Source organism: Pleurodeles waltl, chromosome 9, assembly GCF_031143425.1.
Source record: "Pleurodeles waltl isolate 20211129_DDA chromosome 9, aPleWal1.hap1.20221129, whole genome shotgun sequence".
Lineage (NCBI taxonomy): Eukaryota > Metazoa > Chordata > Amphibia > Caudata > Salamandridae > Pleurodeles > Pleurodeles waltl.
The window spans coordinates 1,147,768,914-1,147,787,719 of NC_090448.1; the positions used below are offsets into that span (position 1 = coordinate 1,147,768,914).

Genomic DNA, 18,806 nt, shown 5'->3' on the forward strand with positions numbered 1-18,806 from the left:
CAGTGTTTTAGTGCTCCTGATTTTTTTTTTCACTTTTCTTTTAATCCTCTGTTGCCATTCCTGTAAAACTCCTATTTTTCTAGGACTGACAGCTGACAAGTGGACATGGTTTTTGGCGGAGGGGATGGATGGAACTCCTGTGGAGGTAAAAAAGGCCAGCTTCCATCAGGAAATAAACCAAGTTTTGCTTCTGTGGCCTGGATTATTATTGCAGCCCTTACCCTTTCTTCTGTTTTTTTTTGGTTGGGAGAGTACATCTCTCCCCTATACCACTGCTACACTCTTTGCTTTTTTGGGGTAAAAGAAGGCAGGATAAAGAGGCGACAGATCACTTGTGATACATTGCCATGAGAGAGAGCACCCACAGCATCAGAAGCTATCTGATGGGTGACAACTCTTCTTGCTTCCTATTGTCCCTCTGGAGCTACAGGACGGATGGCTAGCCTGATTTCCATGTAGGCCAATCACTCTCTAGGGTAGCCTGTTATATTACTTAACATCAGGGGCGACAGGTGTTCATGGGCACAAGGGGCGTTGCCCTGTCACACGCCAGGGAGAGGCAAGAACAGGGAAAAACACAGAGCCGCTGAAAATAAATCACTGCTCCGAGGCAAATGTGCTGAATCTCTTTGGTGAACTTTATTGAACTTTGCAAATGCCCTACTGCGCAAGTGCGAGCCGGGCGAGGTTTTCATCAACCTGCAGGCACATGTTACAGCAGCGACATCCTAGGCGAGGAAGTGCTGAATTAGAAAGCAAGTGCTGTTGGGGCGCATAAACAGTGGCCCATGGAGGAGGTGGCTAAGCTTCTTTCACTTCAATGACTGGGGTTGGGGCAGGCCGATGAGGACACGGAGGGCGTGGGTGGCAACAATTTGTTGATTATCACAGAAAGGTGCAGGGGGGCTGCTCTCCTGGCACTAACACGTTTGGTACTGCAGTTGGTTTCACTTTGAAAAAACGTTATGGAGCTGAGCATGAGGGAGTGCTCCTTATCTTGACTCCGAAGAGGCCCAAGAGAAGGAAGGGACCAGTTCTGGACCACAGTTGCACTAGTGGACTAAGGGATAAGTATGCAGTTAGGCTTCTGCACTGGGGGCGTCGTCTCTCCCCTCCCCTCCACCCCACTCCATTCCCTGCTTTAGCAGCTGGGACAGGGTGGGGTTCTTGATGGGCCTCTTCTGTCCGCAGATCAGCAAACAAAGGCTCATAATTAACTCGGGATGGTGAGTGAGTGAAAGGAAGGATGGGTGGGTTGATGGACGCATGGATGAAATGATGATTGAGAGATGCATGGATGAATGCATGAAAGGAGTGTCTAAGAATGGAAAAGTGAAACGGAGAGATGGTGTATGAGTGAAAGGGAGGATGGATGGATGATGAGAGGGTGGATTGGAAGAATGAGTGGATGGATGAGTGGAAGTGGAAAAGGATAAATGAATGGATGGAGTGAAAATATGGATAGATAAGCGAAAGGATGGATGACTGAATGGTTGTATGTAAAGATGGATGAGTGGAAGACATGGTGGATGGATGTCTGGATGAAAGGATGGCTGGATGAGTGAAAGGATGAATTGATGGATGTGTGAATAGATGGATGAGAGTGAAAGAATGGATGGCTGAGTGAAAGAGTAAACAGAGGAATGTATGACTGGATGAATGGGACAAAAGGTGGATGGCTGAGTGAAAGGGTGGATAGATGGATGAGCCAAAGGGAGGATGGATGAATGGATGGAATGAAAGGATGTCTAGATGGAGCGAAAGGGTGGATGAATGAGCCAAATGATGGATGATTGAAAGGCTGGATGAATGAATGGATGGATTAAAGGAGGCGTGGGTAAATGAAAGGATCAATGATTGAGGGGATGTATTGGTTTGATGGATGGGTGGCCTGGATCACTGGCGGCTCTCCTCTATGGGCTCCTCAGCTACCCTACATACTTCTTGTTTTGTGGTCCATTTTTATTGTATTAAGAGTGAAAAATTATTCGCTTGGTATTAAAAAAATAAAATGCAGGCCTGCTTCGGGTCCAGTAACAAACAGAGGCAGCTAGTAACATTGTGTGATTGATGACACAGGTGCATGAAGGTGCCTGCGCCGGGCATCAGAGATACTGTTCAGAGCTGGTGAAATTCCAGCACTGTGAGCATGTTCGTGTAAGTATGTGCGTGAGTTAAAGTGAGAGAGTCAGTGAAGGAGTCAGAGAGATTGAATGACAATAAGGACGAGTATATGTGAGAATGAATGTGAGTGGGGGAGAATGACTGATTGTATCTGAATGTTACTGTGTGTGAGACACACAGTAAGACTGAGTAATGCAGAATGAGTAGGACTGAGTGAGAAAGAGTGGGTCTTCATGAATTAGTGAGACTGAGTGAGTCAAAGTGAGACAGTAAACTTAGGGTGTTATTTACAAGAGGCCTGCTCCGCCACATATCTCTTTTTTTAGTCTTTGCCTTACTCTGCGTCGAGGAGGAGTTCCATGGGCGTTGCTCGGGGTGTTCCATGGGCGTTGCTCTGGGTGTTCCCACGTCTCACCAATGGATTTTGATGCTGCCCCAGATTTACAAAGTCATGTAAGCCTGGGGCAGCGGCAAAACATTATGCTTCCCCAGAGCAGGCATGTGTGTTGCATTTTGCAGCATACATACAACGAGGCTCCATGGATTGTTTTTGTACAGGAAGGTGTCATAAGATTAAGGTGTAATAAGATTACAGATAATACCACAGTAAAGAAATACTTTTGGAGAACACTCTTTGAAGAATCTTTATAACAGATTGAGCTTTGGAGAAACTACTTTTCACACACCCTTACCACTTCAACAGTAATCCTGCCAACAAATAAATACCATACATTTTCACCACACACAACTCAAAAGTCGACCCTAGTTTTACTCTAACGTTTAGTTAGTTTCCAGCCTTTCCCCCAACTCTGTAAATCTGGCACTAGTCCCCGCCTCTGCCACTCTTTTACTTTTTTTAAGCACAACAATGAAACAGTATGTATTTTTACTTTTTCACTATTGGAATAAAAAGAATGTATCCATTATAACCACTTTTTTCTTAATAGAAGTTTGTATATAGTCCCATTCAGTGGACCAAATTCCCTCGCTTACTAGTCTGGTCATAAACAAACCAGAATCTTTCATTGGTGTATGTAGCTAAGAAAGACATACTTTAGTTTCTAGTTGTTTTGCCATTATGGTGGTCACAACGATTCTCGAAACAAAGAGTGCACTTGAAACACAAGTAGACCAATCACAGGCCTGTTACTTGCCCAAAAGAGGCATGAGCTGCCAGGACAGGTTTAACCAGGGACATAGGGCGATGCAAACGTGTTTTGCAGCTGTATTTCACCTGGCTTCATTTTGGTAAAGAATGTTCTAGTTAGTTTGAGCTTTTACTATAAGCTTTCACACCCAGTATTTAGTGATTTTTCTCAGTACCTTATGACTTTCCCTGTTCTAAAGCTTTGCTCCACTATACAACCATGCTCGCAACTTCCCAGCTTTATCCCCAAATAGTGAAGTCTTTTTTTATGAGTAACCGATATGTATCCCTTCCACCACCTCATTCACTTGGAATCACAACTGTTTCCTTGTCCTTTCTATTTCCTCAAGGATTTCCCCTTTAGCGTGAATAGTTCTACCACATCCTGGGCAACAAGGCCTTCCCAGTTAATTCTGTCTAGAGGTCCGACAACTTCCCCAGCTTTTTACTTAACTAGGAATACTCAGTGGTCATTGGTTTCTTATACTTCTCAAGTTTTTATCTCCCACGTGCAGGGAGGGCCTTGAGTGCCTATAATTATTGTGGTACTTTAATATCTTCTGCAAAATATCAGCCTGCAACAATAGTGTTAAGGTCAGTAAAAGTGGAATGAGAAGAGTAAACCTGAACTCATCTATCTATAATTACATTAATAATATTGTACATGCCCATATTTTAAAGTCTGGTCGATATTTTGATATTGAGGCCTTGCGTTGAATGTATGAGTTTTCCATGATTTGTGCTGAGATCATTTTTATCAGTTGTTTGGAAAACCAAAGTTGGTATAAAAAACTAATATGCTCAGTAGAAAGATCTTTGTGTGGCTGAAACCAAAATATTAAACGCACAAAAGGTGATGGGATGCTGCTTGCAGTAAGGCTAACCACTGTGGCTGTGTGGTGGTGTTTGATTAGAAGGGCATCAATACCTTTCTAGATGCCTTTCCAGGGTTTTCTTAGCAGAATACAGTATGAAAACCTTCATGATGGGATTTTTGTCTTTGCACAGGGTTGTGTGGCATGATGTGCTTGGCACGAGGTTAATTCATTGATTGGTATGTACAGGGCCACCTATTGTGCTGTTGGATAGTTTGAAGGTGATTTGAAAACACTTGCATGTACACTATTGGCGTTTGAAAGAACTGTGGCCCAACAGCTGTACCAGTTGGTTTTGCAGATCTAAGAGCAGTAATATGCTAGCTGCCCATTGGTTAGCAATAGTCTGAACTTGGCATTGCTGGTGATGTGATGTGGTGTAGCCACCAAGTATATACCCTATCTAAGCTGCGTTCATGTGTTTGAAGTTGTTCTTTGTCATGTGTTTTGTTTGTCGTTTTGTGTAAAATGTCTTCCTTGGTTCAGTTGAAAATCCTTTTAGCGCCAGCTATATTGGGTATGGAAACTGTATTGGATGTATGGGGAAGAGGTCTGTCTAATGTGTTGTTTTGCACGTGTTTGTTTGACATTTATGGTTGATTTGTAATGTTAGGAGTCCACTGAAAGAAATATCTGTGCTGTGTTGGATGCATAAAATGGTGTGTCTGGTGTATGCTGTACGTGTTGTTGTTTCTTGGGGGAATTTTGTATGCACTTTACACATTACCTAAGTGAGGTTGTTATCAATTGGTTACTAAAAGAAATTGGATTTTATTTGGGGTAGGTGACTACCCACCTCAAGGAATAATTGCAACCTTTGTAAGGGTGAACCCTCAATGTCAATAAATTAACCTGTGCTCAACCCCTAAGCTATGACTTCGAGCAGATAGGCTTAACTGAGAGGTAATGTGTAAAGTATTTATGCAGTACCAAAGCAGTAGTAAAGTCAAAATGCAAAACAATAAAAATCCCAAACCAAATTAGAAAAATGGAGTACAATTTAATAAACAAAATGACAACAATCCAATAAGGTGAACTGGAGACATGATTTTTCTTTTGGCATTTTAATTAGGAATAGTGCCAATAAGCACAAAGAGCCAATGCTAGTTGGTGTTTGAGGCAGACTGGGACGTTGGCACAGTTTGAGGCTGCCTAAGAAGGGGTCAAATACATCAAACAGGTTTATCAGATGTTTTACCTTCTGGCTTAGTCCTCCACGCCTCAATCCACTACAGGGGTACACGTCTAAAGCCCCCCAGGACCTCAGGGAGGCACTTGGAGAGTCACAGGATGTCAGGCAGAGGCTAATAGATGGCACTGGTCAGCAGGGCAGTCACAGGAAATGCATCTTGTAGCTTATTGTATCCCTATAGCTTGAACAGGTCAGTAAGAACCTTCAAGCCTACCTCTTTGTCCGGGAGCAGGTCCAGTCCTTCTATGCTCCTCTCAGGTCACAGACAGCAGGTCCACTCTTCTGTTCTTCCTTAGGTCCAGCAGTGTTCTCGAGGGTGCCTGGAGATGCCACATGTAGAGCTAGTGGGTGGGATGGGAGTGACACCTGGGCATGCCCTAACGAATGGAGTAAAAGTTCCCAAACCAAACTCTCACCATCTTGAAAACGTCGAGAGTGGGTAAAGTCTTCAGCCACACTCAACTTGGTCTCTGAGGGCTGGGTGTGTGTCTGGGGAGTGTGCTATGGCAATCCTAGTGTTCTCCTGGATCTACTACCAAACTCCAGTTTGAAGCAGCCACCGTACCCCCAGCAAACAAAGAGACAGAAGTCTTGTAGGACTAACGCAGGGTTGTCCAGCAACCTCACAGTGGATACATAAGAATTGTCTTGCTTTTCGTTTCCTTCCTTTCAAGTGTGGCCCAGATATTGTGTGTATATATAATCCACAGACAGATGTTTGATAGGACAAAGCCAGGGTTTTCCAGCAACCAGACCGGGTATACACAAGAATTGTTATGGCAACTTGTTTTCTTTCAACCGAGTGTGCCACAAGTATTATATGTAATGCGAGCAGACCCTCCAAGCAAGATTTGACACTGCTGGAGGATTTGACACTGCATTTACACAAAGGATGCTTATAGCCCCCACTGTTGTACTGAGCTTAAATAACTCATCGTTGCCCATTCAGGTGAACCTGTCATCACTGTGACCTATTGTGTAGCTCCGGAGAAGCATTTCACTCCTTTTTCCACACATATTCTAATGCTAAGCCCTGGCTGGGAGAAGTTGGAGAGCAAATGCCAATTAGCCTTGCGGGGCTTCAGGCAGGGAAACTGTAACTTTCTAAAATTCACCTTTCCATAATATTTATGACTGCATTATTGAATTGTTTTTTTAATAATGATTCCAAATATTTGTTTAATTATTTTTCTAGCTCCTTATACACGGGCTATGGTATTAGAAATGTTAGTCTGTGCTCTGCTTTTCTACGTAGGACAGCTAGGCGCACCACCATGAAAGGTAGCTTTTAGGTGCTAGTCTCTGTAATGACATGTTAACATTGAATTTCTACATGTTCTATTTTTAGATACCATGCACCCTACCTTGTGGGTTCCAAGGCCTACATATGGGTTACGTAGTATTTAAAAGGGGGGTTTGATCTATCAAAAGAGTTTATTTTGACTAGAATTGCAGTTTTCACACTGGGGACCTTTCAAGAAAGCATATGAAAGAAAGGTGTGCATTTTAAAAAATCTGCTGAAGAGTTTGAGTTTAGTAATGGGAGTTATTTGTGCCACTCTAAATTTTAGGTGATCCCTAATGTCATGCAATTCTGATGTATTTTTTCCTAATTGTGTATCTTGTACACACTGACCTGAAAAGAAGTGATCATACTGAGAATTCTTTAAACCATGGCATGAAGATATTGTTCTGACCAAGCTGGTCATGTACAACACATTTTGTTATTCTTCTAAAACACCTCAAAAGTTTGTAAAAGGTTACATTTCTTTACTGCTTTCCATTTTATTTGATGCCTTGCGATGGACATAGTTAACTTTGTTTTTTTTTTCGAAGGAAGGACATGTTTCAAAATGGACTCAGCCTGAAGTCACTGTCGGAGAGTATCCTGAACTATACCCTTGACAAGTCCATCTGGCTTCGATGTAGTGACTGGGAGGCAGAAGAGTTAACCAGGGAGCAAGTAAGTATTTTCAACCAGGCCAGAATGGCCTTTTTATTCCTATTGCATTTCCCCAGTGGGTTGGAATCATTGGAGGCCTATTTGGTATGCTCTGGGCTGCTGCTGGAGATTAACTGTAGCAGACATGAGGAACTTCAAAGCAGAGAGAGAAGGAGGAAAAGAGAGGGATGGTGTGAGAGTGAGTTGTCAGAGAGGATAGAAATTGAGGAGGGACAGAGAATGGATGGATGGATGGATGGGTGGGAAGAGAGAATTGGAGCAAGGAGAGGACGGGAATGGGGCTGGTTTCAGTAAGTATGCCAGGGCTGCTTTCGTTTTCCAGTCCTGGACTTATTTGCAGTCATACCGCTCAGTAATCAGTTCGCCACATGTGTCCCAAATTGTGTGTTTGTGGTGGGATGGAGGTAAATAGGGCCTGCTCAGGGGTATTCCTGTTCCCCTTAGCTTTCCTTCTTATCGATGGCTGCGTGGATGGGCGGGCACATGCCTGCTCAGGGAGATCCTCCTAGTTCTTACATGAGTTCAGTTTATTGGAACCAAGTTTACTTTCAAAATCCAATGTATTTTGCATTCCAGTGCGCTTAAAAGGAAAGTTCATGTTGGAGCTGTGTTGTTTGTGATTGGGTTGGTGCCATAAGGCAAGGCCTTAATGTAGGTGGCCTGTACCCAAATCTCAAAGTGTGGCTGCATAGATAGGAGAAGGTGCATACTACCCCTCATTTGATGTGTAGGCATACTTGGCTGGGACATGATGAGCCAGCCTTCTTCCCCAGGGCATTGTAGAAGGCCAGCCACTCTGAGCACACTGGCACGATCTTAAAACAAGCTTGTTGTACCAGATTCAGGTGCTGCAACCTGATCATTATGCTATTGTACTTGATCTTGATGGCTGCTCAGATTGAAACCCAGTGTTTGCGCTTGGTCACAGTATGGCACCTAATGGCTGCAACAGGTTGTAGCCATGCTTAATAGGTAGCATTTTTTCTTCCTTTGTCAAACATGTTGATTGCTATCGATGGGAGCTGCACAAAGGTATGTGACTGTCACCTGAAGCCGGAACAACACCACCGTCAGATTATATACAGAAGAGGATTCTTTGGAATAGAACTGTTTTGCCCATCTTTCACTATTCAGTCCAGCCCTTCCACAGTTAATATTGTGGAAGAAGGAAAGACACATTTTAATGATTACTTGATCATTCACTAAGGACAGTGTAACCAATCAATGGACTCTAAAACACATAGAGACTGTTGAGGGTTAGGAGCAGATCAGATTCAGAACAGACAACCTCAAGAGAAAAAGCCCACCCCTGTCTGTGCTATATGCGTATTATGGGGTCACGCCAATCCTTGGGACATTTTGCATCCTTAACATTGGGAGCCAGGAAAAGGGCTTAAGCAAAAGTAGGTGGTGTTCACGTCACACGGATGTGTTAGAAACACATTGTAGCAGAGTGACAAGAATCTGGGGTATCTGGCTTCTGCCTTCTCATTATGACACTCTTTTCTTCAGTGGATTAAAGTGCATTAATCATTTCCTTCAAGGAAGCCCCAGATTCATGACCACGGAGAAGGGTTGTGTCCCAGGTGTCTGCCTGACCAAAAAACATGACCCTCTTAAAGAGCTTATGGGATTCAACAGGAACTGCTAAACAACATTCAGGGCTCTCAAAATCTACTCGAGTGGCGAGTTTTATTTTATGAGGTCTGGCTATTTTTAGATCCTTCTCTCCCCTTCTGGTCAGTGGCAAAGAACAAGTGTTCTGTTCAGTCAGAAACTGAATTGGCAATTAAGATGCCTTTAAATCTTATTCTTGTCACATTTGCTCTGTGTTCAGAGACACAGGTAAAAAGTCAATTTGTGTTCTTGCAATGCAAATACTTTTCCTTGTGACTGCAGAGTTCCAGGATTTTGTAAGGTGAACTGTGTGACCTATGAGAAATTAAAGGCTTTTGGTTTCAGTTTTTTCGTAACACACAACATTTATATAACTAATTCAACTTTGCAAACATTTCAAAATAAATTTCAGTAGCTGTTAAAGACCATTTTTTTGTACTTGTGTGTGATGGTAAAAAAATATTTTAATAGGATGGAAAAAAAGAACACTTTACTTGGTGATGTGCAAATGATAAATGTTTTCTGAAAACCAATTTTCACAGATTATTGTTAATACACTATATAATTTTATCAGTGAAGCTGCAAGTTAGTGGGAAGGTTTTTGGACATTTCTTGGAAATTTACTGTCTATAAATGACAGTGCGCTACCACATCATGCTTTAGTAATATATTTTTTAAAAGTGAGTGTTTAAACATAAACTGAGAAACACTCCTGCCCTGATGGCAAAGCTATTAGTAAACTAAGAGGCAAGTCATGCATGGATCATGTGTACCCTATATGTGTGCTAGATTTATTATACATGGAGCAAACGTTTAGCGTATTTAATCAAACAAGAGGATTTTTTTTAAAGCCGAAATGCTGAACTTGCATATTTTGAAGGTGCACTCATGTATGAATGAAGAAAAAGGCGACTGTAAAATACAATATTTTCCTAGGATCACACAATTTGAGATGTGTTTCTGGGTCAAGTACATTACAGTTAGGTCAAGTAGGTTATTCAAGCTAATCAACCTGCAGGTCTAGTCACATTTTTATGATTTTTCGAGGCCTGAACATGACTATCCACTACACAGATGCTGTAGCACTTAGATTTGAAATTAGGGCTTGAATTCCTAAGACTTCTTCTTGTGGTTGTTTCCACAAAACAGCATAACGAAGGCAAGGACTGAATGGGTGTGACTGCTCTAAATGGCACAGTCCACACAAAATCTCCCTGCAAACTACCTGAGTGATCAACAGGTACCAGTGTGTAGGATCGGGGAAAATCAAGCGAATGGAGGGACGGGACACAAAGTAACACTGATGTCACGACAAGCCAGAAGAAGCCTGTAAATATGAACACAAATATAACATCCAGTGCAGTATGCTGAGCTGCTATTAGAAATATAAGCAGTACAGTGTTTACTGCAGATAGGCAGCACATTAGTCTTCTGTGAAGTGTCAAGGTCCCAATGCAACCACTTTTCCCAAAGAGGTTCCTCAATGAGAGCAAGGGAGAGAAAGAACAAGAGTTAGGGGATTCTCAAGGAGTTCATGAAACTAGCAAACATGAAAACCCCTACAACTAAATACTATGGGCCTGATTACAACTTTGGAGGAGGGTGTTAATCCGTCCCAAATGTGACAGATATCCTGCCCACCATATTACGAGTTCCATAGGGTATAATGGACGCATAATACGGCGGGTGGTATATCCGTCACATTTGGGACGGATTAACACCCTCCTCCAAAGTTGTAATCAGGCCCTATGTGTGTTCTCGTTCCCAACACCATTGGGGCCACCCAACTCTTATGAGACACATCCTGTCCATTCCAGAGATCAATGCATCCCAACCCTCTCTGCTGCTCAGACCTTAGGAGATTAAATTAACTTTTCCTAATTATTTAACATCTTTTGTAGCTCACTAATGCTGTGAAGTGGATTCTGCAAACAAGCCAGTGCTCTCATTAAGAGGTAAATAAATGAAAACCTCCCCACCTAATAATGACCATCTGTATGAAAGACAACTTGGGTAATGCCAGATAAAACTGTATGTTAGGAATATCATTGCGTATAAAGGCTGGCACTTTGTGAGGTATGTTTCAAAGACCTTGCCCCCTTAAATGAAGCCAAGCAGCGGTTTGACAAGCACCTACCTTACTTGCATTTGTGCATGCCTAAGTGTAAAGAGAAAATAAAAGCCTGGTTTAGAACTTGTTCTAAAGGATCAAACACTCGTGCAGTTCCTCCATCCAGAGGTAAAATGTAGGCCTTTGAAGAATCTGCGGTGTGGAGAATCTTCCCAGGCCCAAGTTTGTGGCCTTCATATGGTGAATGGTGATATAGAGAGGCCCCCTCTAAACATTCTGAATGAGTACCTCTTGATCATGGTATGTCACTGACTGTCTGCTAACGTTAAAGAAGGGTTGAAGCTATAAAACAAATTCTTACGTGCCCACATTTTCACTTTGCCTTTGAGTAACACCAAGGCCAGTCTTCCACCACCACCCCTTTGATAGCCTTAATTATTCTAAATCTAAAAGCTAAATCTGATACAGACTGCGTAACGCTGAAGAGGTGTTGGTACTCTATTCCACTAAACAATTCCATGATAGAAGAAAGAAGCTGGACAAAATAAATAAGCAGCTTACCCTGTGCCTCTGACTTATACTGAGCAGAGTTTGCCTGATGGTTCATACGTGACAATAATATAGTGCTCTATCACTATTGTGTAGATGCACACAGTAGAAGGGCAGCCCAAAGTAATCAAGGATAACTTTGGAGATGATTGTGGCTTCATCAGAGGGTCTTGAAGAGGTTTAGTTTGATATGAGGTCTGTGTAGTTAATCTGAGATCTGAATGATCAGTTCCATGGGTGCCTTTCCAGTGATCTGCTTGACTGTGTATTCTGGATTACCCTAAGAGTGGAGATTTGATATGTTTCTGGCAGATTGATTTGACATAACTGAGACGAGTGATTTTAAGTTTTCACTGTAGTGTTCCTCGGGTAGTTAAAGGGGAAGTTACGTCAGAGTAACCTGAGGTAGTGATGTAGTGGAATTCTGTATCTCTGATGCCCATATGTTTGTGTTTCGATAAGTACCAATTTGTATGTTTATAGCTTGCAAACGGATGTGTGTATTAAATTTACCAGAGTGATATGAAGTCTGAGGTTCCTTGGTATATAGGTTTGCTTCTCCGGCGGAAGACTTGCTATTCACGATGCTGACGGGGACTCAATGGCGGCGATACAGCCTGTTTTTCCAACAATGTTATACTGAACTGTGCCCTTCTTTGCAGATGTCTTATGCTGCCAAAGATGCTCAGATCTCCCTGGCCCTGTTCCTCCACCTGCTGGCACCTTTGCCTATGTCAGCATCCCCTGAAGTCAAAGAATCACCCTTCTCCAGGGCCAAGTTGTTGCAGAAGTGTCAAGGCTTGGTGGATGTGCCTTTCAAAGGTCGCGGACCTACTAAAGACCCCAATGTTGAGACGGATCAGCAACAAAAAGGGAGGTCTAAAAAGTGCGGGGCAAGCAGCCAGGCCGCAGTGGGACAACAAAGCAAGGACCCAAGGAAACTGAAGCGAAAACCACTGGGAGTGGGCTACTCAGCCAGGTAATCATTGTAATCTGTCTGAATCCATGGGTCTCGCCATGTAGTACTGTGCCTTTGTTCTCAGAAATTCCTACTGGTGTGGTTTCCTTCTATATGTTTACACTAGTAAATGCTAACTATTTCTCCTCTGGAGTGGCCTTTTGTCAATTTGAGGTTAGTCATTTCAGTGTGATTGTCTGTTACATTACGCGTGATTTTTCACACAGTTGTCAATCAACCCATCACACGCAGTCCTTTATGCTGAGTTTGATCACAGAATTAAGGCATACATATGTGTTGAAATTATTTCTTTAGGTCTTAGATGCTGTATAACAGAGATAGCATTTACTTTTAAACCAGGTCCCCTGCAACACATTACCCATTACCAAATGGGACACATCATTTGCCTAAAAGAGAATACCAGAACAGGATGGAGCAGAGAGGACACAGCTGGAAAGCACCCACCCATAAACTCCATTTTGACTAAGGATCGTATGCACTATGGAGATGAATGAACACTCTCCGGTTGGTGTAAGCAGCCACACTCCTCTCCTTACCCTTTGCTACAGACCCACGCTGACCCTTCACCTAACTGCATCTCTGCTGCTTCTGCCTCATAAAGCAGTTCCGTGGTCTGCCGAATTTAACTGGCAGCCTTATCTTTTTGTAAGAGAAGCAAGTACTCTGAACAGTTCCATGTTTAGTGTTTCCCATGTGGGTGCTGTGGCTGGAATTATTTTACTTAAGGAATTGTATATGGTTCTAGTCTAATGTAGATGGGCATACCAGAAAATAAAGTCTAGAAATTGATCAGTGAAAAGACGCACACTTTTCTTAGTGTTTGTGAAACTACTGGCGTGGGAGGCAAAGCCATAGATCAGTTTGGAGATTAGCCTAGATTCATTTGCTAGCTCGAAGAGTCAGGCGAGAGAGGATATGAGGTTAACCATTTAAGGTTATGGAGTTAGTCATAGCTTCAGTGATGTGGCTCCTCAGGTTTAGTTTTGAGTGCAAAGTCAAGACATGGTGGCCAGTATGGACACCTGCTGACTTTTGTGATTCAAACCACAGTAGGTAAATTGCTCAGTCAGGTTTGGGAGTGCAGGAGTACAGAGAAGAAATTGAGTTTTCAAACATTGGATGTGAGATGCTCTTGATTTTTCCGTTTGCCAGTGCTCCACAGTGAAGAACTGGTACCTCTAGTATGAACTATAAATATCTAAGGGGCCGGGGATTAGGAAAAAACACACACAAGGTTACTCCCCAGCTTCAGTCTCCTTCAATCACAACACCTTATTTCAGCCAACTATAAACTGTTTAACTCCTGTTTTATGATCTAAGATTTCTGTATGTCCTTGTTCAAAAATGGCTGATTTTGTGTTGCGATTAAGAACCAATCAGAATTTAACATTTGGCCAGATGCCAAATCATAAATTTTCAGGAAAAGGTAAAAGCAAAATCTAGCCTATGGGCTCTAGCAGAAATTTACTGCACGCATAGCTGGACGTGATTCGTTACAGTATCAGCATTTTACCAAATTCCTGCAAAGGCAAACAGAATTTACACACTTTCCTTCAAAGATAAGCAGGCGTTTACTCATCTCTGGAGAATCTCTGCATAATGGTGCATCTTGCAACACAAATTTCCAACAGTGGTGTTGTTACTGCATTATACTCGGTTTCTAAACTACAATATTCCCTCACAATAGTGTGTCAGGATGTAAGGCTCATTCCCCTCTATGTCCCACAGAAGGTTTTGATGTTTCCTCAATGGCCTTTTCATTCCAAATCGTGTTTTATGTTGATGGTACTTTTATTATTCTTAATGGAATTTGTGTAGGTAATATGGATGTTGTTTTCATTCAGGACATGCACATAATTTCACTCTTCAAACTTGTGTGTATCAGGTGTAGAGTGGTACGCCAATGTAACTCGCACTCTGCAAGGTTTCACCAGATGCTAATTATGTATCTGTGGTTACATGTCTGTTTATAGCATCGTTTACCAGTTATTATTCTGATAATTAGTCTGAATAGATTTTCGGATTTTTGTCTGGCTAGAGGACTTTAAGTTAATTTGGGGAAAATCTAAGCTTTTGATTTTTAACTCCCCCCCCCCCCCCCCCATGTTTTAAATATAATAAGGTCCAGCGCAAGCGCTCTCACGTGTTGTAATCTCTGTGGACTTTTAACCACGCCCACCACACGCCCATCACTATCACTGGTTCATGGGCTTGCCTTTCCAAAATCCTTTATCGTCATTGGTAAATGCTTTATGTTTATCCCTCCTTGGGGAGGTTTTGTTAACGCCTTGCAGACTGACCCTGTTACATCGATAATTGCACGAATACCGATACGTTTGACTGTGAGCAAACTTCTTTTTCCTTTTGTATCTCTCCTTCTCGCTCATGGCTGCCATGGCGATTTGAATTGCCTTGCTTATGTCAAGTGTTTTACTTTTCTTTTTCAATTTATGTGGCAAGAAAAGTCCTGTTAGGAATTTACAAGGCTAATAGCTCTAACTTGAGGAAACACATGACCCATTGCATTGCAAATGCTTGTTTTTTGTTAGAGGATCTAGTTTATAAGTTGCATTACTTGAGGATTAGACTGGCTTCTAAGAGGATCTGGCCTAACTAGATTCTGAGGACCCCAGTACCACACAAAGCAAAGGCAATGTTGGGGCTTACAAGGAAGATGAACCGTCATGGCATTTAGTTCGCACTGAAAGTTTATAAATCTCAGGCACAGGCAGCAGCTCTGTTGGAGTTGGAAATATGGAGGGCAGCCAAAATAGAGAAAGATGGAGTTAGCGAAAAAAGTTTTATTTAAAAAAGCTATTTGGTATGCCATTGAGCAACCTCTCTATGCTCCTCTAGTCTACTGACCATTGATATAGGAAATAGCAATATCAGCCACGTAGAAAAACATACCTGCTTATGTATTGACTTAGACTCTGGTCCAACATAATTCTAGGGCATTATAGATTAACTTTACAAGCTAGTCTGACCAGTAGTAAGAAAAAGCCTGTATTGCTATTTGTAAATAATCATCTTTTGCAACATATTATGTATGAATTATTGGAACACCACTGACATTATAACAGCTCCCTTGGTCTGAGAATTAAGAAAAAGCATTGGGAGATGGCGGCAATGAATGGACTGTTGGAAACCATCCAGTGCAGATCCACAGAGGATTCAATAGTAAATAAACTCATCCCCATGTTAAAAACGTATCTCTATTATTTTGAGTTACAGTTTGCTAAATCATTTTATTGGAAATTTAGGTGGGCACTTTGCCCTTAGCAACCTTTATTGCAAAGTGTTTTAGAAATCTATAATTCACATCTTATTGTTGTCTTTGCAAAGGATCCTAGTGCTGGTAGCAAGCAGAGCACAACTGTGACCTGTGGGAGTAGAGGTGGGTGCAGCGATTTGTGGCTCGCTACTAACTTGACCATCTATATATACAAGTTACTTATGCAAACAAATCTAGGCTAAGCTTTAACTTTCTCTTCATGTCTTTTTATCACTCAGAATTCTGACACATTTCCAGGTGAACCTTTACTAACGCCTCCCCATGGTAGCCGGTTAAGGCTCAGGATGACTCTCCTTTCATGCCCCTGCAGTGCTAACTCTTAACTCCTTCTAGTGTGTGGTAGTTCATTGTGGAGGTATCTCAGGATGTGTTATTGATACATACGTCAGAAAGTATGAGAACTACGTTTGAAAACTGGGGTAAGAAAATCGTCTGGCATACTTCGAAGTTCACTCAAAAGCTTAGTATTTTGCTGACAGAGTACTCTATCGGAACTTGATAGATATCACATTCCCCCTTATATGCAGTGCATTGACAGTCATGCACTTGTAGTATTGCAGAATGAACATCCGCCATGTTTGACATAGAATGAAGGTGGCAGGTAGCCCACAATTATGGCCAGTTTGCACTTGTTTACTGGAGTCGGTAACAGCACAGTGGTTCAAATCTAATTAAGGAACAACATCAGTCTTGGATTTTGATACTTCTTTGGTTGAGAACTATTAGAAAGATGTTCCAAATTCGAAGGTATGATTTGAGAGGCTGCACATCTAATCAAGTAATGGGCCATGGAAGGTGGATATCAGTGCACAGCCATTTAAAGTTACATGCTTTAAATAGACTGTTAAACTTCAGTCAGTTTCCCAGAACTCCACATCCGTGTTGTATACATTAAATAGACTTTGGAACACAGGCCTTCCTGAGGTGGGCACTAGGGGACAGTAGTAGCAACTCTCCAGACCCTTTCCTTCATGAGTGCCCAGACTGCATCAGCGATATGGTTGATACTTTTTCTGTCGCATGAATGCAGATGGACGAGTGCTGGTCCTGCAGCCTTGCAACATCTTCCACAACAGATGAAATAGAGGCTTATGCTTCTACAGTAATTCAGTTATCAATATCGGCCAACTCAAATTCGAGGAAGGACATCAGTCTTCAACAGCAGACAGCAGACAAGAACTTTCTTTTGCTAGCTGGATCAGATGGATAGCCAACTTCTGCCATGCACAGGTTTTTACGAACTGCATTGTATGATTAAAATAGCTCATCATTTTTATGCACTCCGCCCATGTACTTGTTGTAATTTAAGTATAGTTTTAGGCTTGTGCATTTCTGCAAACCGACCCCAAACCATAACTGGAGAAGTGCTCTCATCATTTCTTGCAGTGAGCACATGTACTTCCGGCCTGCATGAGAATTTCACCACGCTCTGCCTTTTTTGGAGCTTCTTACAGACAAGCTGCTGAGGGAATCCCTTGTGGGCACTTTGAATTTTACCTTAAGCCACAGTGCCAGCGTTATACTGCTTGCTGTACTTCTTTATAGAATTGTCCACATAAAGGTTATTACCTTTATGAAGGAGTGATAATGCACGGTCCCATAAAATCTGTTGACTAATTCTGCAGGATTTATACTGGAGCCTTTTGCAGCATGCAGTCTTAGACTGTGTACATAACCAGTAGTGTTTTTGCACAAAATGTACAACCTGATGATGTAGCTAACTCTTTTGCTTGGAGTGTACTGCATGAACATAGTTGCCCATTGTATAGGATTGACGACTTGTCGACCTAGAGTGTAAACTTCTAGAAACGTGGTAAACAGGACGAATTTTGAATATGCTATCATGGTCTCCATGTTTCCATGGCAATCCTGCAGAATTGTCATAGCACCTCAACATATACTGTAGATTAAAGAAGGGATCTCTGCTCATGACCATCTGGAACCTGGCTGTTTCCCATATCCGTGGCCCGGTCGCCCACCCCACCCAATGAAAAATATTGAGTCTCAAAAAACAAGTATTGCTATAGTAGTCTCTGGCAGCGAAGTGAACTGTTTTGTGTATGGATGTGATCCTTGTGAAAGAGCAGAACGTCGACCCTTACAATTACATTAGTCTGTGGCTGGAGTGGACTGACCCATTGCTACATGCTGTAGTGTGCTGAAAACAAATGTTTATCACACAACGGTAGACAAATGGATGAAGAGGGCTAGCTGTAATATGTCTGCTGAATAGTTTTCATTCCTGGGGCTGGTGTAGGGGGTGATGATGGTTCCACTGCCCCCCCCCCCACCTCCTCCAAACAAAGGCTTCTGTGGTGTCTTATGGGGATTCCTGATTAGGGATCGTGACCCCGCCAAGCAGGATCTTTTTTTGGGAGAGGCACTGCAGGAATGGGAAGTCTCTCCCAGGTCAGGGGACCTGTGCCAGGGTAGGGGGTTGGGGGGGGGCTATTCCCACCAGTCACACAGAGCAATGCTCACTTGTTAATGGTGTCCCATCATTCATAGTGGTGGGCCGTGATGCTGAAGTGGTTCCATGTTGGCCCCCAATTCTTGATGGGGACGCCTCTGGTGCAAGTACCAGAGGTTCCCTAAAGTGCCCCTTGGAGGACAAGATGTTCAAGTCCTCCACATTTTGGGGGTAGTGCGAACGATCTTGTCCTTTGCATCTAAGGAGTTAATCCTCCACAAGTAATCTGCTACACAAAGTTCCATAAATAGTGTACAGGGGCTGGGATAAACAAAATCACTGTTAATCCTCGGCATCAGTTTATATCAGCCACATATCCATGTGTCAACCATCAGTTTACAGTTGAACTTGTGTTTTAAGATCCAAGTTAATTGGGGTGTGGAGGTTATAGAGAAAAGAGTACAGGCAAATTATGCTGAGATTCATGCACTGAGGATGTAGCCCTGTGGTTCTCAACCTGTGGTCCAGGGACCCATTGAGGTGCCTAAAGCCTACTCAAGGGTACATGACTGCAAAGAAATTCA

The 18,806-nt window shown here is 42.4% G+C and overlaps 1 protein-coding gene across 1 annotated transcript in view; it reads left to right on the forward strand.

The window, feature by feature from the left end:
• EXD2 (exonuclease 3'-5' domain containing 2) overlaps nucleotides 1–18,806 on the forward strand; it is an 82,244-nt gene that overhangs the window by 23,818 nt on the left and 39,620 nt on the right. Inside the window, exons 4-5 of the mRNA XM_069208971.1 lie at nucleotides 7,175–7,301; nucleotides 12,201–12,517. Of these exons, the coding sequence (XP_069065072.1) occupies nucleotides 7,175–7,301; nucleotides 12,201–12,517 (444 nt within the window). The remainder of the gene's footprint in view (nucleotides 1–7,174; nucleotides 7,302–12,200; nucleotides 12,518–18,806) is intronic.